Source organism: Pygocentrus nattereri, chromosome 14 (assembly GCF_015220715.1).
Source record: "Pygocentrus nattereri isolate fPygNat1 chromosome 14, fPygNat1.pri, whole genome shotgun sequence".
NCBI lineage: Eukaryota > Metazoa > Chordata > Actinopteri > Characiformes > Serrasalmidae > Pygocentrus > Pygocentrus nattereri.
In genome coordinates this window covers 19,374,816-19,396,889 of record NC_051224.1, presented here as the reverse complement: position 1 = coordinate 19,396,889, position 22,074 = coordinate 19,374,816, and the positions used below count along the sequence as shown (strand labels likewise).

Genomic DNA, 22,074 nt, shown 5'->3' with positions numbered 1-22,074 from the left:
CCCGCTTTTTCCGTCAATCTGATTGGATAAATTCACTCCGGGGGGGCGGGGAAAGCCTTCGATTCCGCCTGTTTATTGGCTCCGTGCTCGAGAAAAATAAAGACGAGCGAAAAAACGCCTAAAGTTTCGCGAGAGTTCCACACGTTCACGTTTAACTCTGGGCCGAGCAGGGCTCTGTTCCAATTGTCGCACTTGCTCCCTGTATACTGGACTGCTGTCTCTAGTAAGAGAACTGGCACATTCTCACCGCGGACACAGCGCGAGGAAGTGTAAGTGTACTCATTAAGGGTTGAATCTGTTCCCGTCGTGTTCTTCCTTCTTTTTAAAATTCCAGTTATTGTATTGGCCCTTGTATCTCAATACTTAGCTATTGTTAAACAATTCCAGGTTTTCTTTATTTGTTTGCACATTTTATATATGTATACACACACACACACACACTTACTTACTTGTTTATTTGTTTGTTTGTTTGTTTGTTTATTGGGGGCAGTCGTGGGCTGGAGGTTAGGGAACTGACCCTGTGACCGTAAGGTTGCCGGTTCGATCCCCTTGGCTGACAGTCCATGACTGAGGTGTCCTTGAGCAAGACACCTAACCCCCAATTGCTCCCTGGGCAGCTGTGCATAGGGCTGCCCTCCGCTCTGGGCAAGTGTGCTCACTGCCCCCTAGTGTGTGTGTATTCACTAGTGTGTATGTGGTGTTTCACTTCAGGGATGGGTTAAATGCAGAGGTGGAATTTCCCCGGTTGTGTATAAAACACCACAGTAAGATGTGATGCATGTTTTATTATTACTATTGCTGCTGTTGCATTAGCTAGCATATTGTACACACTAGCTAAGCATACTTAACGCCGTTGTCTGGCACTAGATAAGGTGCTAGAATGCAACCACTTACTAACTAACCTAGGTAATCATGAACACAACAGTATGGACTAGCTAAGTGTTGTGCGACACATGAGGTGCTAGGGCGTGAAGTGCATTAGTGTGCCACTACCTACGAACTAGACACTCAGGAACCCATCGAGCATGCACGGTCTAGGCGCGCTAGAACATTACACACTAACTGGGCACTCTTAGAGACAAGAACTACGCAGCTGGAGCGCTAGAACTGCACACTAAGTAGGGGCTCAAGACCAAAGCAGGTACACAAGTATGCAAATTGGACGGCAGCCAGTGTCGCTTTCACATGACGTGAGAGCACAACAGAGCGGAGTGGACGGTGAGGGGCGGTGAAGCTCCTGCGCTCCGTCTACACGTCAGGTAGGTTAGCTTCACTTCGCGGCGAATTTCGCCGAGATAAAAATAAAATAATGCACTTGAATCTTTTCTTCTTCGCAGTACGCTCTGTAGGGACGTTGACCCGCGCCCCGCGGCTCTCCGTTTGGCCCTGGCTACTTTGCCCTTTTGCGTTAGCCGATTAGCAAGTGAGCTAGCTGCATGCATGCTAACTGATGTAGCTAGCGAGCTAGCCAGTAACGAGCTAAAATGGACAAGCCGATTGAAACAGAGTCAGAAAAGGACTCGTAACTGTAATGAAAGCAGATAACTAATTATGGTGACCATGCGTGACTCGAGAGGGTTAACCTAGCTGAGCCGCTAGTTGGGGCTTATTGATTCACAGAATTCCCCGTTCTACCTTAAATGTTGCAGCATGGTGGCTTTTTATTCGCCAGCTTCTCGTTCGAACTTTCGCGTTCCACCTTAAATGGTGCAGCGCTTGTAGAAATCTGAGGCGCCAGAATGTCACTGCTGCAGCATTTAAGGTGGCCCCAGTCTTGGCCTCGTCCAGATTCAGTTCAATAAGCACTTGATCGTTCCTAAATGTTGTGATTCAGAAGCAGGAAAACACGAAACTGCAGTGCAGCGGGTCTGCAGGACAGGAGCGGCGACTCTTCCGTAGGAACCGGACATCAGCGAAACTGACTGGCTTTTTCAGAGAAATTTCGGAGGTTGTGGTTGTAACCTTCTCCCTCTTGCCCCCCAGGTGTTCCTCTGTCTGCATATCACTGCTTCTAGCCATGAACTGGAGCAAGGGTGGTCCGGGAGGCAAGCGAGGCTTTGGATTTGGGGGGTTCTCCCTGTCCGGGGGTAAAAAAGAGGAGCCTCGTTTGGCCCAGAAGGCACACACGGCTTTTGGGGGAGCTGGGTCAACAGGGGGTTACAACAAGAACCAGCAGCTTCCAGGATTCTACAAAATAGGAACAAAACGGGCAAATTTTGATGAGGAAAACGCGTGAGTGGTCTCTCTACTGTACATGCATCCTTACTGTGAAGGATGCTTTTAAGTGTGTGTGTTTTATGGTGTGAGGGGGAACTTCTCACGGCCACTCTGAATTAAAGAGGAACACCACAGATTAAAAAAAATCTGCATAATTAAATAGTTACAATGTTAATGAAGCCATGTGAGTGGTTTGGCGTGAAAATACGTGTCTTTCGAAGAGTGCATGAGTCAGAATTGTTCACAGCAGTGGTGATGGGAACCAGGCATCTGAAGAGTTATTGCCTGACAGAAAGCTCAGACTACTGAGAAACCTGCCGGGCCGGTGCTCTCCTTTTTGTTTTTGTTGAGGGATGTTGTTTAGAGTATAAACAAAGAAAAGGCTCCTGTAGTTTGGAGTGATATGGATGTGTTTTTCTGGTTCTCCTCAAGGTATTTTGAGGATGATGAGGAGGAATCGAGCTCTGCAGACCTGCCCTACATCCCAGCAGAGAACTCTCCTACCAGGCAGCAGTTCCAGTCTGGAGGAGGAGGAGGAGGCGGCGGTGGTGGCGGCGGCGGCGGCTCGGACAGCGAAGATGACCCCCTCGATGCATTTATGGCCGAGGTGGAGGTAAGATAGTACACTGTTCACTGACGCCTGCTGACACCTACTTTAGAGGTCTGTTCCTGACGTGGAGGTCCTCATTCCAGCACAAGGTGATTTGCCTGCTCTGGTGTACTTATAAAACTGGCTAATTAGTTATTTCATTATATGTTTATATGTTGCCATTATTATTATTATTATTATTATTATTGTTTTCTTGTTATTCTTATTGCTTTTATTATTGCTGTTATTAGTATCAACTGTTAAGTGTGGGATCAAACTTCTGTAAGCTCTTGCTATTTAGGAAGGCTGAGTGTGTCTCTATAGTGTTGGAAAGTGGCAGCATTCCCTGTAAAAATGCTCTTGTTTAGGCTGTTTGTGTATAAACGTGGAATTTTTCCAGAAAAAAAAAAACATATCAGCAAGAAGTTGTGGTTTAGTTGTCCAGTTCCATAGGCCAGATCATTTGAAAGATCATGGAAACATGGCTGCTGTTTTGTGCTTAATCTCTTTTCCTTTTTGTAACCACCAACAGAGTCAAGCAGCCAAGGATATGAAGAAACTGGAGGACAAGGAAAAAGAGAAAAAGCTTGTGAAGTAAGATTTGCTAATGGTTCCTTTAGGGCACTGTGAGTGTTTAGCACTTCCCAACGTGAGCTTTGCTAAGTAGCACTAGTGAGAGCCAAATATCTATTAGCTGTTATCTTTATGTAATGGGAGGTATGTGTGGATGATGAGAGAGAGAGAGAGAGAGAGAGAGAGAGGTGATAAATGTAAGAGGGCTTGGTGGAATAAGGGGGTTTCCACAGGTGATTGAGCGAGTCGCAGGGAAGTTTTTTTTTTTCTCCGCTTGTTTCTTCCAGGGGCATTCGGGATGACATTGAAGAGGAAGATGAGCAAGTGAGTGACCCTCCTGAAGTTACTATCACCATACCTCTACTTAAGCAACTGCTTTGCGTTGATCTGTATCTTCTATTCATTTTCCTACTGTTTCCTTTTTTCCGTGTAACACACAGGGCAATTTCGCAGGTTAAGCCACTGAGAGCTCTCTGTGGTCTCACACACACACACATGCGCTATTATTATTATTGTTATTATTATTAGAAGTATTGTTGTATGTTGTATCTTTGTGAAACTTTTTTTTTTTGATCAAACATGGGATTCTCTTCAACATAATACTGTTGATGCACTATATTGCCAAAAGTTTTCACTCACCCATCCAAATCATTGATTTGATTATTGATCAGCCACGAAGCAGTAGGCTACGTAAAATGACAGCTGAGCCCACTTTGTGCAGAGTCAATTCCTCCAAACTTCGTGTGGCCTTCACATTAGCTCAAGAACGGCGTAGAGAACGTCATGGAATGTGTTTCCATGGCTGAGCAGCTGCATCCAATCCTTATATCACCAAGCGCAATGCAATGCATCGAATGCAGACATGTAAAGCGCTGCCACTGGATTCTAGAGCAGTGGAGACGTGTTCTCTGGAGTGTCGAATCATGCTTCTCTGTCTGGCAATCTTATGGATGACTGGTTTGGCGGTTGCCAGGAGAACGGTACTTGTCTGACTGCACTGTGCCAAGTGTAAAGTTTGGTGGAGGGGGGATTATGATGTGGGGTTGTTTTTCAGGAGTTGAGCTTGGCCCCTTAGTTCCGGTGAAAGGAACTCAATGCTTCAGCAGATCAAGAGATTTTGGACAATTTTGTGCTCCCAACTTTGTGGGATTTTCAGTTTGGGAATGGCCCCTTCCTGTTCCAACATGACTGTGCAGCAAGGTCCATAAAGACATGGATGAGCGAGTTTGGTGTGGAAGAACTTGACTGGCCTGTACAGAGTCCTGACCTCAACCCGACAGAACACCTTTGGGATGAATTCGAGTGGAGACTGCGAGCCAGGCCTTCTCGTCCAACATCAGTGTCTGACCTCACAAATGCTCTTGTGGAACAATGGTCAAAAATTCCCATAAACGCACTCCTAAACCTTGTGGAAAGCCTTCCCAGAAGAGTTAAAGCTGTTATAGCTGCAAAGGGTGGGCTGACCTCATATTAAATCCTATGGATTAAGAATGCGATGTCACTCATTTTCATATAAGTGTTAAGGCAGATGAGCGAATACTTTTGGAAATATAGTGTATGTAATACCATAAATATGTCAGCAAACTGATATGCCTTTCTTTGCAAAATATCAGGGTGGGACAAATCTTCTGTGATATTTTTCAGACCTGAGTAGTTCAGTAATCTGTTGGGCATATAGTCTATATGGTATGCTTTCAGACGTTTCTGACATAGTTGTCTTTGTTTTGTGTAGGAGGCTTATTTTCGTTACATGGCTGAGAACCCAACAGCGGGGCTGACCCTAGAGGAGGAGGATGAGAACGTGGACTACGATAGTGATGGCAATCCAATTGCTCCTACCACCAAAAAGATCATCATGCCTCTGCCTCCTATTGACCACTCTGAGGTACTGCGTCTGCATCAGTCTCCACTGTAAAACACTGTGTTATGTAGTGTGCACCACTTTAAGGGCCTGTTTTTGAATGACTCCGAGCTCTTTAATGGGGCATCCGCATACCCGGTTTGGATTATGTACCAGGGCGTGAAACCTGATGATAATCGCACTGTTCCAGGTTTTATTAATTACTGTAAACGTGTGCAGATTCTGTGTGTGTGTGTATGTATGTGTATGTATACATATATATTTATCTCACACACACACACACACAATTGCTGTTGTCTGAAGAATACCTTGTATGTCCAAAATTATAACTTTACAAGAGAAAGAAAAAACATACTGTAGTTTTAATGCAAGTCAACGGAACCAGACATTTTTCCCAGTCATTTTGGGCCGTTTCTTTTGCTCCATTCATAATGAAATTTACACACAATGTAAAGGACAAAAGGTCCTTTGAAATTCTGTCAAAAAATTAAAAATGGAGGTTTTCTTCTGACAGCAGCGATGTGTGTGTTTTAAATGTTTTATTAATTTATTTTAACACTGTATTATTTCTATATCAGGAATTTTTTTGTAATGTAAAAACTTCACTTTTTTTTTTGGTAAGAATTTTTTGTTATTTTTGGTTTGGTGTGAAATGGTTAATTGTAGAGAAACTTACAGACTCAGAATTCTTTACAGTGGTGGTGATAGGAACCGGGTGTTGCGATGTCTGCAATGCAGATATTGCCATTTTATTTACTGTCCCAAACCACCAGTGAACACACACATGTTTATACGTAATGTTAATGCAAAAATAGTGGCAAGTCAGAAAAACATAAATTTTGTTTGGTACCATTTTATCATACAATACCATGCATGTACTTCTCCACTGTGAATTGCTTTTAAAAATATGTTCTGAACTAAAACCTTCTTACAAAACTTCTGTAGAACAGTGTCTCAGTCATTAGGTGCTCATCCCCTCCACCTTGAACAATTCTGACTCAGCAAGTTTCTCTAGAGCACTGTTAACCATAGAATTCTATCTAAAATTTGAAAAATCTGTGTGATTGTCCTTCGACAAGTTATTTGTAAGAATTGAACTATCTTAGTGTTCATGAAGTGAGTAATTGAATAACTGGCCATAAGAAACACAGAAAGAGGTTTGAGGGGCCATCTGACTGTGAGATTCTCTTGTAGATTGACTACTCGCCTTTCGAAAAGAACTTCTACATTGAGCACGAGGAGCTCAACAGCCTGACTGGATCACAAGTGGTGGAACTGAGACAGAAACTCAACCTGAGGGTTAGTGGCTTTCCGTTTTTTGTTCTTGCACACACAGAGCTGCTTTGTGTGTCGTCTGTCACTCTTTCCCTGCTACTGTATGTGAAATCTCACTGACTGTGTCTGATGAACAGGTATCTGGTGCTGCTCCTCCTAAACCATGCACCAGTTTCGCCCACTTTGGTTTCGATGAGCAGCTTATGAACCAGATTCGTAAGTCTGAGTACACCCAGCCTACACCCATCCAGTGCCAGGTGAGCCACTGTACACAAAATACACCCCTAATTAGAAAAGTAAATATGTGGGGTTTTTTTGTTTGTTTTTGTTGTTGTTGTTGTTGTTGTTGTTGTTGTTGTTGTTGTTTTTTGTTTTTTTTTATTGCAGAAGGCAATTTTGAGAGATAAAAGAATTCAGTAATAAGGTACAAATAATCAAAATATCATAGGTAAAATACAAATTAAAATTATAAAAAATGCTGGGTTGTCACATAATTTAATCATAATACATATTTATCCCATAGTATGAAACCTTTTTTGTGATGTTTTATGTTTTAACTGAAAATATTAATTATGCACCGAAAAGAAAATCTGGGCTGGAACTTAATTTCATGATGTGGCTGAAAATCAAATTATCATTTAAAAATTAATTTCTTTAAAGAAAAATTACCTTTTTATTTATGCTTTTGAACAAATTTACTAAACATAAAAAAATACAAAGTATTCAAAATAGGTTTGTTACTGAAATCTTACAGTAAGACAACCTGAGCTGTCTAAGCTATAATAAGACATTAAATAATTGCTGAATAAAAAAAGTTTACACACTAAAATCCTTAAACTGTGTAGACTACTGACTGAAATCGTCTTCAACAACAGAGCAACTAGTCATTCGAGGCAGTGAATTGAGTTATGTTTTTTTTTTTTTTTTTTTTTTTTAGCTGCTCTTTCGTTGGTGAATTTTTTTCTTCATTATTTCAAATCCTGAGTCTACAGATGGCATCAGATGTGCTCACAGTGATTTTCCATTCTGCTTCGGTAGTTTTATTGTTTTATGTGTTTTATTCTTTATTTCACTTGTTTAAATCGATGTCTAAGTTGTAGTGGAGACGCTCTTGGGTTTTATATCTCTTTATATACCTTAGGATAAGCAAAGATTATAAATCTCTTGGCTAATATCTCTTGTACAGACTGTTTCAACCTTTACAAACGCATCTGTGCTGACTGGCACAGGAAAGTTAAGGGAAATAAATGTAGTTTTAATCACCGTTTCTCATTTTCAGTTTTGTTTATTTATTGTGATGGATTTTGATGCTCCGTTGTCGTCCTTTTCTATTGAATATATTGGGTATACTGTTGTGTATCTGTAGAGTTATACGAGAGAGTATCATTGAATCACTTGTAAACGTTACTTGAACACTGAAAGTAATTCATGTGTGTTGTTGTTTGACACCAGTCAGCTCTCCAGGACAGTGCAAACGCAAAGCCATGGTAGTCATATAGGTTAACACTATTGGACTGCCTGTTTCTGAGCTTTCTCACTCTACTTTAGGGTGTTCCAATTGCCTTGAGTGGCAGAGATATGATTGGCATTGCTAAAACCGGCAGCGGAAAGACTGCCGCCTTCATCTGGCCAATGCTGGTGCACATCATGGATCAGAAAGAGCTGGAGCAGGGAGAGGGGCCCATCGCAGTGATCGTCTGCCCCACCAGAGAGCTCTGTCAGCAGGTATGAAGGGTATGATGGCACAGAAGGGTAGGAGCTGGAAGGGAGACAGTAGTCTCTTTTCCACTGTAAGCTCTGTTGGCTTCCACACTTTAACCATATGGTAGAGAAAGATGAGAGGAGAATTTGGTGGTGACATGAATGGGAGCAAGAGAGAGCGAGAGCGCACTGACTGAGCAGCTTTCAGCTGTGCCTCAAAAGACACATGGATTGCATGATGTGAAATTTGCAAGCAGTGTTGTCTGTTACCAAGGTAACATCACAGTAAAGTGAACCTGCACCTGTATCTAGAAACTAGGACTTCACAATATGGACCACATTCTAGTACCAAGATTCTGTTTCTACGTAAGAGAGACACCTTGCAGAATATTAAAAGATCAATAATCTGTCAATAATCTGACTTGATTGACTTTAAAAGGCTTACCTTACTTATTTTGCCCAAAATGTACTGTTGCTGGATTACATAAGCACCCACAGAAACGCATCTGGAGCTGTGATTGGCCAGACTGCTCAAAGCACACAGTGGAAAAAAATATTGTGATTGGTCAGAGGGCTCATTTGTATTTTTCTGCCATCATCAACAACAATGAATGTGATTACATGCACTTAATAATCTGATAATTGCAGAAAATCGGATGTTGTCAGTAATTATATCAATACGTTTACATGCACTTGAGTGAGCAGGTAATGGGGAAACTCCAGGTTTACGTGAGTCAGCAAGTAATCCGATTTCTGCGTTGCAACCAGCCAGTAAACTCATAGGAGAAGATGTGATATAAACATAATCTAAAACTCAAAGTTCATACCACAGCTTTTTTTTCTAAAACATTACACCACTTTACCTGAAAATATAACCATGCATCTAGAAGATGAATAATTAAATCCTTAATTTCGTCAAGCGTGTATTTTGTTTCTACGTCGCTCCAAAAGTGTTTTGCTGCATGTCTCAGCAACACCACTCACTTATTTCTGGTACCGCTGTTTGTTTGCACAGACTGAGAAAGAAATCAGAGTAAGGGTTAACATGCACTGAGAAATCTGATTATTGAGCTAAAATCCCGCTCTCTGTATTACTCTATTCCAAGAAATCGGAATGTGCTGTTTACATAACCATTTGAATAATCAGATGACTGTAGGAATCTGATTTATGATCAGGTTATTGAGTACATGTACACGCACTCAATATTGCAATTGCAGTATATTCTGGAGCTATTGTAGGAACCTAGTGGCCGTTTCATAATTTATAAGTCATTTGCTCTCATGCTCCCATGTTTACTCTTATATTTCACCTGAAAGTCTGTTTTTCTGTTTTCCACAGCTTTATGCATTACACTTTACAAGTATTTCAGTGCTTTAATAATTTCTAATGGAGTTTGCTGTAAAGCCATCTACCTAAGAATGACGATACATATTTATTCGTTTTGATTAAGTATTATTTTTGAAGGGGGGAACTGACCTTACATTAAAGGCAGACATTACATTAAAAAGGGAAGATGGATCAACAGTAAAGCTGTGCCAAAAAATGAAAGAGAATGACAGCATACACGCAACGTGTGGCAGGATTAGAGCTCATCTTTTCATCTTCCTAGGAGGTCTGATTAACTCTGTGTGTGTTTGTGCACAGATCCATGCGGAGTGCAAGCGCTTTGGGAAGGTGTACGGCCTGCGCTCAGTGGCTGTGTATGGAGGGGGCAGTATGTGGGAACAGGCCAAGGCTCTACAGGAGGGGGCTGAAATCGTGGTTTGCACCCCGGTAAGGGGCCTTTGTTATTCTTGGCAACATGCTCTCAATTGTGGTCATGGCAGGTGCACATTTGGGTTTTCTGATATTTATGTATTAAAGTCGCATAACACAGATACTTGATGTGTCTATGAGGTTGTAATATAAATATGGTAATTATTTATAATGATAAGAATAATAGTTGTAGTGGCATTGTTTACATAGCACTCAGTTTTCACGGTTAAATAAAACTGGAATTAGCAGAAAATGGCATAAAATTAAAAGCACATGCCACACCTAGTAAATGTGTTTCATAGAAATATTTAGTTTTGACAGGATGTTAATAGTTAATAGGAAAAGTGGCATTTTCTAATATTTCATGCAAACACAGGGTCGTCTGATTGACCATGTGAAGAAGAAGGCCACATCACTTCAGAGAGTGACCTACCTGGTGTTTGATGAGGCTGACCGCATGTTTGATATGGGCTTTGGTAAGCACTTTTGAGTCTTCCTGTGCAGTTTTCTTCAATCAAATATGTTTCGAAGTCAAACTCTAAAAGGCAAATGTTGAGCCACTGTGATTTCCCTATAGTAAGAATCCTGATTTGCATTTTCTTCCAGAGTATCAAGTGCGATCCATCGCGAGTCATGTTAGACCTGATAGACAGAGTAAGTGAACATAAGTGTGTCAATAAATAAGGGTGCAGGTACGTTTTGTTTACTCTTTTACCTTCATTTTATCACTCTTTCTCTCAGCTCTGCTATTCAGTGCCACTTTCAGAAAGAAGATTGAGAAGCTGGCACGGGATATTCTCACTGACCCCATTCGCGTTGTACAGGGAGACATTGGAGAGGTGTGTCAGTTTCCCGCACAATATCTTCACTAATCATTATAGGACTGCCTGAAAATATGGGAAACTGGAAGTAATAGCTATCAGAGGTGTTTCTTAAAAGAATAGTTCGCTTCTACACGGTTTACACCTTCGCCCAAAAGTAGTCAATCAGCCAAGGCATGTTTGGTGTCTGAAGTTTGCTTCTTTAGTTCTGCACTGGAGCTGCGAGGCTAATGTAGCTAACAAGAAATGGAAGCTTATATCCATAAGTTATCACATTGCAAAATGTATGCCTAAATCTTCAAACCTTTAACTTGTAAAACCCTTTAAAAACGTTTGTGGTTTCTTCGGACACTGTATGAAAAAAGTATGAAAACAAACATAAGTGAGGACTTGAAGATAGCTACTGTTTTCAGCTTTGTAATGTACATTTGTCTGTTTTTATGGGTAACAATAATGTCATACAGTGTTGGAAACCACTCAAGAAAAAAAACGAAGAAGCTGACTTTGTAAACCCAATGTGTCTTGGCAAGTGCTGTACAGGGAAAGTAGCGTAAATCAGATTTTCTTTGCCAAGAAATTCCTTAAAATGGGAGCGAATTCTCTTTATTTGATATGGTCACACTTTTTGAGCTTGCTTTTATTCCTATGTCTCAGGCGAATGAAGACGTGACCCAGCTGGTGGAGGTGTTGCCGAATGGTTCGGATAAGTGGGTCTGGTTGACCCGCAGGCTGGTGGAGTTCACTTCATCCGGCTCCGTGCTGATCTTCGTCACTAAGAAAGCAAACTGCGAGGAGTTGGCAACCAATCTGCAGCAGGAGGGTTACAGCTTGGGTCTGCTGCATGGAGACATGGACCAGAGCGAAAGGAACAAGGTCATTAGTGACTTCAAGAAGAAAAACCTACCCGTACTGGTGGCCACTGATGTTGCAGGTGAGTCAGTTGTATTTGGGTTAGGTCTTTTTACAATAAATACTTAATAAATGAATGTTAAAAATAAATGTAAGGGAAAGGAATGAAAAAGCCTGATGGAAACACATTAATATGCATTTTATTGGAGTAGGTTATATTTTAAATTTCTACTTTTTAAAGGCTTTGTTGTGCATTTTTGCACAAAGTGTTTTACCACTTGGTCTGTTGTTCATTTTTGTTGCCGTGCCTTGTCTTGTCTGTCAGAATTAGTCTTTTTAGCCTGTCAATCTGTCATGTTACTCTTTCCTCCATGCCAAAATCATCTTATTATTTAATCATTCTGTATTATTATTTCTATTCCAGCTCGTGGGTTGGATATTCCCTCTATTCGTACGGTTGTAAACTATGACGTTGCTCGAGACATTGACACACACACACATCGGATTGGCCGAACAGGTCGTGCAGGAGAGAAGGGCGTGGCCTACACACTGCTCACAAACAAAGACACCTCATTCGCTGGTGACCTTGTTCGGAATTTAGAGGGAGCCAATCAGAGCGTACCCAAGGAACTGATGGATTTGGCCATGCAGGTGTGCCGTTAATTCTATTCCCTATTAACTCCGTTACATGTCTGTTTATTCCACTGATCTCTAGAACAGAAAGTATGTATTAATGGCTAAGTGCGTATTTTCTTTTAAACATTAAATCTGTTCTAAATTGGAAATGGCATTAGTTTTCTTTTGCACTGAAATATGTATGCTGTCAATAAAATCTAAACAAAGCTCAACAGATGTGTAAAAATACCTGTAGCACATCTTAGCATGCATGTTATGTTCCTTTTAACACAAATATGACACAAAATGTTCAAATAAATAATACATATGTGTATCATTAATTAATATAATTTATGAGATTGGTCTGTTATATTATTCCAGAACTCCTGGTTCAGGAAGTCACGATTCAAGGGAGGGAAAGGGAAGAAGCTGAATATCGGAGGTGGAGGTCTGGGCTACAGAGAAAGACCTGGCCTTGGCTGTGAATCCTCAGTGAGTTAATGTTTAAGTACTTGTGAGTGTTAAAGTAATCTAAATTTCTTGTTCAGCACAGCTATCCTTGTGAGATCATCACCATAGAAGCTTTATTTTATTCATTGATCCAATTATGTTCAATTGTGTACTTAAATTCTAGTTTTAGGCTGTGATGCACCTTTAAAATACACTGTATTGCCATGTTTTCACTTCCATGGCCACAGGTGTATAAAACCAAGCCACCTAGGCATGCAGACTGCTTCTACAAACATTAGTGAAAGAATGGGTCTCAGCCACAAAGTGGTCGGCCATGTAAAATGACAGAGCGGTGTCAGCGGATGCTGAGGTGCATAGTGCGCAGCGGTCACCAACTTTCTGCAGAGTCAATCACTACAGACCTCCAAACTTCATGTGGCCTTCAGATTAGCTCAAAAACAGTGTAGAGAGCTTCATGGAATGGGTTTCCATGGCCGAGCAGCTGCATCCAAGCCTTACACCACCAAGCGCAATGCAAAGCGTCGAGTACAGTGGTGTAAAGCGCTGGACTCTAGAGCATTGGAGACGTGTTCTCTGGAGTGATGAATTACGCTTTGCCGTCTGGAAATCTGATAGACGAGTCTGGGTTTTGCGGTTGCCAGGAGAACGGTACTTGCCTGACTACATTGTGCCATGTGTGAAGTTTGGTGGAGGGCGGATTATGGTGTGGGATTGTTTTTCAGGAGCTCGGCCCCTTAGTTCCGGTGAAAGGAACTCTTAATGCTTCAGCACCAAGAGATCTTGGACAATTTCAGGCTCCCAACTTTGTGGAAACAGTTTGGGGACGGCCCCTTCCTGTTCCAGCATGACTGTGCAACAGTGCACAAAGCAAGGTCCATAATGACATGGATGAGCGAGTTTGGTGCGGATAAACTTGACTGGCCTGCACGGAGTCCTGACCTCAACCTGACAGAGCACCTTTGGGATGAATTGGAGCGAAGACTGCAAGCCAGGCCTTCTTGTCGAACATCAGTGTCTGACCTGACAAATGCGCTTCTGGAAGAATGGTCAAAAATTCCCGTAAACACACTCCTAAACCTTGTGGAAAGCCTTCCCAGAAAAGTTGAAGCTGTTATAGGGATCTCACACAAGTACACACACACACACACATATATATATATATATATATATATATATATATATATATATATATATATATATATATATATATATATATATATATATATGTATGTATGTATGTATGTATGTATGTATGTATGTATGTATGTATGTATGTATGTATGTGTGTGTACTTGTGTGAGATCCCTATAACAGCTTCAACTTTTCTGGGAAGGCTTTCCACAAGGTTTAGGAGTGTGTTTTTATATATATATATATATATATATATATATATATATATATATATATATATATATATATATATATAATAGTGTATATATATAATATCTCTACACATATACACGCGCACACATACACACACAGTGTGCATGTTGTGGTCCATGTTTGTAAGATGACTTTGCTTACTGTGCATTTGACTTTTCTGTAAATGCAGGAGAGCAGCAGTAGTACTGCCCTTGGTAACTATGAAGCCTACAAACCTTCCACTGGGGCTATGGGAGACCGCATGTCCGCCTTGAAGCAAGCCTTTCAGGTAACAACATGCCTTCAGCCACACATTGTTTATCTCTGCTTACTCTCTCTTTTCTGCTTTCTGACTCATCCATCTCCTTTATCTCCTCTCTTGGCTCAAGATCCAAAAATCAAAGGTTTAAAGTGAAGCTGAAATCAAAAAGACTCTATCTTATTAGTTCCTGGTTATATAAGTACAGTTCACTTTGCTACATCAATTAAAAGTCAAAGTTGTTGTTTTCCTATTATCTTTATCAAAAAGTAGTGACTTTTTTTTGTCTGCCTCTAAAACGTCTTCTGATTTTTGATTGTTAATACGTAACAGCGGCGGGAAAAGTATACAGTAACCACCCAAATACCTTTATATTCGTAGTACGTAAAACATGTCACAGTACGTAAGCAAATATTTCAAAGTGTGGCCATAAATAAAGCAGGAGATAAAGTACCCTCTGGTCAGCTTTAGCGCATGCGTGCTGTGTAAAGGTTAACCATTTACTTTTTGAGTACAATATATTCATATATACCTCTATCAAATAGCACTTTGTCCCCTCTCTCTGTCCCTCAGGCTCAGTACAAGAACCATTTTGTGGCAGCATCTGGCAACCCTCCCAAACTCAGCACACAGTCCAGCAGCTCTACAGGCTGGACCAGCGCAGGCAGTCTGAGCTCTCTGCCCACAGGTTCACCTGAAGGACTAGAAAGATCCCACATGTCATCATCCTCCTCTTCATCCACCTCTTTGTACTCCTCCATGCCACCTCCTCTAGCCCTCAGTTCGGGCACTAAAATGTCTGGCTTCAGCAGCGCCGGCACCTTGAGCTCTATTTCAGACTCTCACTCCTCCTCTAGATCTGGAGACAGTTCCCGTACCGATGACAGGGGTCGCTATGGAGATGGTCACCATCGCCACAGCGACAGACACAGCTCCGGGGACAGGGACCGGGACCGAGACCGAGATAGGGACAGGGACCGGGACAGAGATAGAGATAGAGACAGAGACAGGGACCGTGATCGGTACAGCGATAGAGACCGCCACAGCGACAGGGATCGCCATGGCGACAGCCGTAACGGAGATGGTGGCAGCCGGCGGGACAGAGACAGCAGGTCTGAGAGAGACGATTGGAGGGGAGAAAGGGGTGGAGATAGGGCGGGGTCACATAGAGGAGCTGAGGACAGCTTTGCTGTTCCAGATCCACCAAAACGCAAGAAAAGCAGGTGGGACAATTAAAGACAACCAGTCAGTTTTCAAAAAGCAGCTTGCTTGGCAGACACTCAGCCTTCTTAGCAGAGTCATCTTGTCTTCTTTCAACCACAAAACAACATCTGAAAGACTGCTGAACATCACTGAAATTAAGCGTTCAAAGGAGTAATCCAGCATCTTTCAACTTAATCTCTAGGGGTGTGATGATGCACATATTTTGGTGTGAATTGATTGACAATAGGCCCCAAAGTACACGAACCAGATAAAAATCTTAGCCATGTGAGACCCTTCGAAGAGGCAGAGCAGCATGTTGGCAACACATCTTTTAATTTTGATACACATTAATTTTGGTTTTTTTTTTTTTTTTTTATGGCATTTTCTTGCCGGTTTAGTCATAGCCAGTTCCTTACTCAAGCTAGGTTTCCCCATCACATGATGCTACCAAGCTAGGCATGTGAGGGCTAGCTTGTGCTTCAAGTGCCACGCTCCATCTTTTCTGCCGCTAAAGCGACATCATTGGACATCTGAACATGCTTGGAGGAGAAGGCTAACTGACAGTCCTTTTAAATTCTTCACACCCACTTGGACGATGGCTATGATATCACTGGGGATTGAACTCATAATCTCCCCACTTCTAATGATCGGGCCTATTTTCTCTCTGGGTAATACAGTTGCACCCTTGCACCCTTACATCCTTGTGATATCCATCTGCCACACAGCAGACCACAGACCATATTTCAAACACTTTTCCTTGCATTTGGAAAAGAACAATAGCACTGAGTTTCAAGTTAATGGCTTTTCTGTTTTTGACCAAATAAAAGGAAATCAGTCAAACGTATTGTCTGTGGTAGTGAACTATGCTGCAGATGCCACAGATATAGATTAGGATGAAAAACACTGGAGTATTTCTTAAAATCTCCATCTGTCCTTCACCATAAAGACTTCTGACCATTTTTGCCACCCAGGCTGTTTGTGATGTATGACTGAGTGTGGAAACGTGAATTAAATCGAAGCAGACAAGCCTTTTTTGTAATAGTATATGTGCGTGAATCTGTCTGGAAAACCCAAAACTGCATTTTGTGTTAGGCAGTTTTAGAAGAGTGCTTTTTAAGGCACAGAAATAAGGTTTTTTTTGTTTTTTTGTGATTCCAACAAAAATTGAGTTTCCTTACAGATAAAATTGACGTCAAAACCTTTTTGACTAATTGATTCAGAGAATTTGTGGGTGATCTATTTTGTAGGTTTAGGACTTTCTTCTGTATTTTACAGTGTACCATTACAAGCTTGGAGCTGTTTGTACCATTGCATAGTCTCCTTTTCTTCTGTCTGTATTTTTGAATTTAATAAAACAAACATGAGTGCGGAAATACAAAGTCCACCTCACATTCACCATTGCGACTCGTCAGGCATCATATTCTTCTGGCATTCGACTTTGCACTTCAAAGCCTTTTAGGACTTTAAGGACTGTATATCTAAACCTATCAACAATTAAAAAGTTTAAGCACCTATATACCACTCATGCTGATCTTCATTAAAATGTGGACTGACAACCTGGAGTGTTGTATGTATGATGCTGTTCCATTTTATTCAGTGGTGTGGAATTGGTGCCATTATTCAAATCTTAACATCTCACCTTGGCTTTAGTAAACTTGTTAAACCCTCTCATTGAATAATCCTGTCTTTCTTTACATTGCCTATGTTTTTGTGCCTTTGGAGGGCATCAGAAGGGCACAGTGGAAATAACCCCCTTAATGGCTTATGCTCATAGAATTGTACAATAAATGAATCAATTAATTAAACTTTTCAGATTTTCACTTTTTTTCCTTGTATCTGCCACTAATAAATGGTGTCATTCTTGCAAAACACTGGTTCAGTGAAATGCTTTGCAAGCGTTATTCACTGGAATGGACACTTTGAAAGAGTCGGTTTGTTAAAAGGTACAAAACTTTCACAGGGGCAGTACCCCTCTTCTCACTAGGGTGGTACCATCAAAGGTACATGAAAAGGTACAAATATGTACACCTGAAAACTTAAAATTTAAGGTGCACAATTGGCCTTGCTCTCTCTGGGTGAGTAGGATGGCCCCCCTGTTGACCAAACTCCTACCCACATTTCATTTCCTACCAGTTGTTTGGCCTGCTCAGTTAAACGGGCTGCCCAAGCAAACACCTTGAGGAGCAACGTATTGGTTGATGTCACCTGTGAAGTGTGTACCATGTACCGTATACAGGTGCAGAGGAACATCAAGCTAATTAGAGGGGGTGGAGCTTCTATCCTCAAAAATGGTATAAAAATTGTGCAAAGGTTGTAGCAGTATGTCTGGACTCTTAAGCTTATGCTTAAATAGAGCTAGGTAAGTTGGGATTGTAGTGTTGCTGCTTGTAAGGTTCCAGGTGTTTCAAGCTTTCAACCACCATGGACAGCAGATGTATTGAGGCCAGTAGCTGCAGAAGGACCTGTACCAGCCACAGTTGGACCTCTGCCTCAATCCTACTGTATACAAACCTCCATGCTCCAAGACCCTTTGGATATTCAGTACCATCAAGTTCTGCACAGACCAGCGAAGAAACTAACATGGCACTTTGCACAAGTGCCACAGCCTACACGACAGCCCATAGCAGTAGCATGTGGTGAAAAAAAAGGAGGTGAGGAAGGGGGTGCAGGCAGGATGGAGCGGGTGGAGACGGGTATCAGGGCTGATGTGTGACGGAAGGATAGCAGCAAGAGTGAAAGGGAAGGTTTACAAGACAGTCGTGCATCCTGCTATGATGTATGGTTTGGAGACTGTGGCTCTGTCTAAAAGACAGGAGGCTGAGCTGGAGGTGGCGGAGATGAAGATGCTGAGATTTTCATTGGGAGTGACAAGGATGGACAAGATTAGAAATGAGCAGATCAGAGGGACAGTGAAGGTGGAGCAGTTTGGAGATAAAGCCAGGTTGAGATGGTTTGGACATGTGTTGAGGAGGAATAGTGGATATATTGGGCAAAGAATGTTGGAGATGGAGCTGCCGGGTAGAAGGAGATGAGGTAGACCTCAGAGAAGGTTTATGGATGTAGTGAAGGTGGACATGGAGATGGTTGGTGTGAAAGTAGAGGAGGCAGTGGATAGGGCAAGATGGAGGCAGATGATCCGCTGTGGCAACCCCTAAAGGGAGCAGCCGAAAGAAGTAGCATGTGGTGAATATTTCGCTTATGTTGAAGTGAAGAAAGACCTGTTTGGAACTGGTGAGTTAATTGGTTCTTTTGGGCATCACCTTGGGAGGCTGTGATGTCAAAGGTGAAGTCACCCAGTACTGGAGTCAGAACTGCAGGCTTGCAACAGTGCCTTAAGAGTGTCTCATTACTGAACAATAAGACTTCTACTTGAGCTCTTGACAGAATAAAACTTCCAGTTGACTGCAGATGAGCTGGACATCTATGCTTTCAACCTTACATATGCACCAGCTGCTTCTTCCACTGGTGCTCCAACTGTTAGAACCCCTGCTGCTTTAATTGGTCTTTGTGTCCATATCCAAGGTATTCCTCCAATAATGGTTCAGATTTGTTTGAAAAGTTTATGGTCTAATGTATAATTTTAAATGCAGGGCTCATAATGTGTGCTGTAATGGTTTGCTGCCTGCTTGGATACCCTATGCTTCTACTGAAGTAGGAGAGGAAAGACTTGTCTTCTCCCTGAAGCTCATGATGATTGTTGATCTCTAGGTAGGATCTGGGTTCTCTGTAAATGTGACTTTCTAATGAGTCCTGTCCTCATAGATGATCTTTGGAAGGCCATCAATATTCAGGAATCTTTAAGGCAGTTCGACCATGTGCCCCTTTGTGTCTACTTTGGACAGCTGTGTGGCCACTGCAGTCCCTGATATGAAACCAGTCCCCAGATATCCCTTCATTCATAACTATGGGTGAGTGACTTCCTTGTGAGTTGATCAGCTACATCCTTTAATGGAATTGCTAAAATCTACTGTTAAGATTACAGGCCCATGGTGTCACTTTTTGCTTCAAACTCAAGCTGACAAGTTAGTTTCAGCTTAAGGCACTTGGCTTGAGGAAGACTCCAGTAACCTGGTAGGTAACAACTGCTCAGCAGGAGTTGCTAGCTTGGCTGTCAGGGCTTTACTTCCTAGTCCTGTAGAGACCAGGATTATCACCTGCTTCTTGAAGCAAATGCAGCTTCTTCCACTGTTGATGCTGAGCACAAAACTTGACCATGGGTATGTTGCTGTTGCACTAAAGTGGTATAGCTTTGGTAAGGCCTAACTCTCAAAGCCTCACATGTGGACTGCAGCATATGGTGATGAACAGGTGTGAAGCTGTTGACACTGGTGTGGCCTCCAGAAAGGGCAAGATCTATCTTCAGGCAATGGTGAGGGCAAACTGACCTTTTCTTGGGGAGAACAGTGAATTTTCTCAGCCCTAGGGAGTTTTGCCTTGCCTAGCTCATGAATCTCTTCACTGAAGAAACTAATTACTGTTGGCTTGGAGCCTTAAGGTACTTTAACTTTGCCATAGAACTGCCTCATGATACTCTACCATTTGACATGTCATGTGTTCATATTTGTTGTTTTCCAGCTTTATTGTTGGTGCTATCTAAACTCTACTTTCTTTTGCAGGCCTACACATGGAAGCCATGTGAGATGACCAATGGAGAAACCATTGGTCCAATTATGGTTAAGGAAGATGCTTGATGGCACAGTGCCTTATTTTCTGAAATGGAGTTAATAGAACGCTTATGTGCTGGAGTAACTAATGGCTGAAGATGGAACAACTCAATGTCTTGTTTATTAAACAACCTCGGTTGCAAGTGTGCCTGCTAATTAGCTGAATCTTAGTTTTGAAGTGCTCATGTGCCACTTATGGATGGCTTCCTGGACATGGATTAAGCTTGGTCAAACTAAGTGCAGTGGTAAATCATGACTAGGCTTGGATTGTTCTGTGACAAACCAGTGGCAGGACTTTGAGCAATCTGGTCCAGTGCTTCGTCTAAGTAGGCCGAAAGGTGCATGGTGTGTTCATGAGTTGAAGCCCATGCTGGAGGCACTACTTTGCACTAAAGATAATGCAGTGACTGGTAAGGTATAGGCAATCTTAGGCTGCAGTGACTCTGGCTTAAAGTAATTGTAATGTTACATCTGGTTTCTTCAGTACCTTCCATATAATGTTGGGTGTAGCTACAAACATGTTCAGAAGTAGACATTGCTGATGAGCTGTAAATGTCGCCATTAGGCCTTAACTAGTCTTCAATTTGAAGTTTATCTTGAGCAACTGAGCAGTCCTCTTCACTTTATAAAGCCACCAAAATGGCATCTCTTTGCACAGTATGCCCCACTAGGTCTGTGCTTGTGCTAGCTAACAGAAGCATTGTTGTGGGTTTTGTGCCCTCTCAGCTATGCAAGGACCAGGACCAGAAACTGGATTAAGATCCCTGTATAGGGGTGATTATGTAGTGTGAATATCATTCTGGCTCAGGCATGTCAAAATGGGGACCTTTGGGCCAAATTGCTATGGAGATTAGCCTCATTTAATGCCCTGAATTCAGTTCATGAAGGCCTTGCTAATTAGATGATGAGCTGAATCAGGCCTTTCCTGAGACAGTATGCTTAAGTCTGCAGTGTTTTTTGGAAATGGTATTTTTAACACATGTTGAAATAGTTTTGTCTGGTTATTCATAACATTGTTACTTTTAACACTGTTGGATCAGAAAACAATGAATGCATCAAAATGAGTAACATGGGTAACAAATGTTTAACATCAGAGGTGTAAGTCATGGGAATGGGATCCTAACACATGGCCAAGACTTAGGAAGGTGTTCCCATAGCTCACTACGTTTTGGCTGTGACTTAAAATTTGATTACCTTTTCCTGAATTTCTGCATAATTGGTTAGAACAAGGTTTGGCAACCCAAATGTTAAGAGAGACGTTTTGTCCCTTCCACAAAAATCAAACAACCTTGGGAGCTACATGTTATGTCCATTTGATTATCTTGGCTTTATATCTCTATGCGCTGATGTTATGGTATGGTTTGTTGTTGTTGCCATGGTGACCAGCAGTTTGCATGCCAGTCTTCATGGTTAACAGGTTCCATTATACCTCTCCAGCGTTAAAGACTATTTATTGTTAACTGTTAGAGCAAAAAGCATGGCTTTTTTTTTCTTTTTACTGTAAAGGAGGATTATTTTATTTTTACCTAGAGAGACTTATCAAGACAGTGATGGTGATAGGAACCAGACATCTGAAGAGTTTAATGCCTGGAAAGCTACCTCACAAAATAAACTTATGTAAAGGTTTTGGTTATAAGCCTTTTTTATTATTAAATCATTCCAGAGTGGTGCCTGCAGCGTGTGGTAAGGCAAATGGTCCCCAAAGGTAATGTACTTTTTCACATTTACCCTTATTTTACCCTCAACAATACATATACCATCTCAGAAGAGACTTGTAGGTTCACCAATTGTTTGGATGGTAAATAAAGTATGTGTTGAAGTCATGATGACCCCCGTTTCCCATCACCACCACTGTGAA

At 41.7% G+C, this 22,074-nt stretch overlaps 1 protein-coding gene and 1 long non-coding RNA gene across 3 annotated transcripts; both read left to right on the top strand.

The window, feature by feature from the left end:
• Window positions 1-148: 148 nt before the first annotated feature.
• Window positions 149-17,357, top strand: ddx42 (DEAD (Asp-Glu-Ala-Asp) box helicase 42). Of its 2 annotated transcripts, none has more exons than XM_017697490.2 (18): window positions 149-269; window positions 1,984-2,232; window positions 2,650-2,830; window positions 3,339-3,400; window positions 3,667-3,703; window positions 5,112-5,264; window positions 6,435-6,539; window positions 6,653-6,772; window positions 8,064-8,240; window positions 9,862-9,990; window positions 10,349-10,448; window positions 10,579-10,626; window positions 10,714-10,811; window positions 11,448-11,724; window positions 12,067-12,293; window positions 12,639-12,749; window positions 14,281-14,379; window positions 14,923-17,357. In XM_017697490.2, exons 2-18 carry the CDS (start codon window positions 2,018-2,020, stop codon window positions 15,583-15,585), a joined length of 2,802 nt encoding a protein of 933 aa, XP_017552979.2. In that variant the 5' UTR covers window positions 149-269; window positions 1,984-2,017; the 3' UTR covers window positions 15,586-17,357. The 2 variants fall into 2 exon arrangements, with proteins under 2 accessions (XP_017552979.2, XP_017552978.2); XM_017697489.2 differs by lacking the exon at window positions 149-269 and adding an exon at window positions 1,044-1,259.
• A 520-nt stretch (window positions 17,358-17,877) lies between these two features.
• LOC119265165 lies at window positions 17,878-20,455 on the top strand. The gene is made up of 3 exons (XR_005131451.1): window positions 17,878-17,911; window positions 19,315-19,460; window positions 20,169-20,455. It is a non-coding gene; the product is annotated as an uncharacterized LOC119265165 (long non-coding RNA).
• Window positions 20,456-22,074: the final 1,619 nt, after the last annotated feature.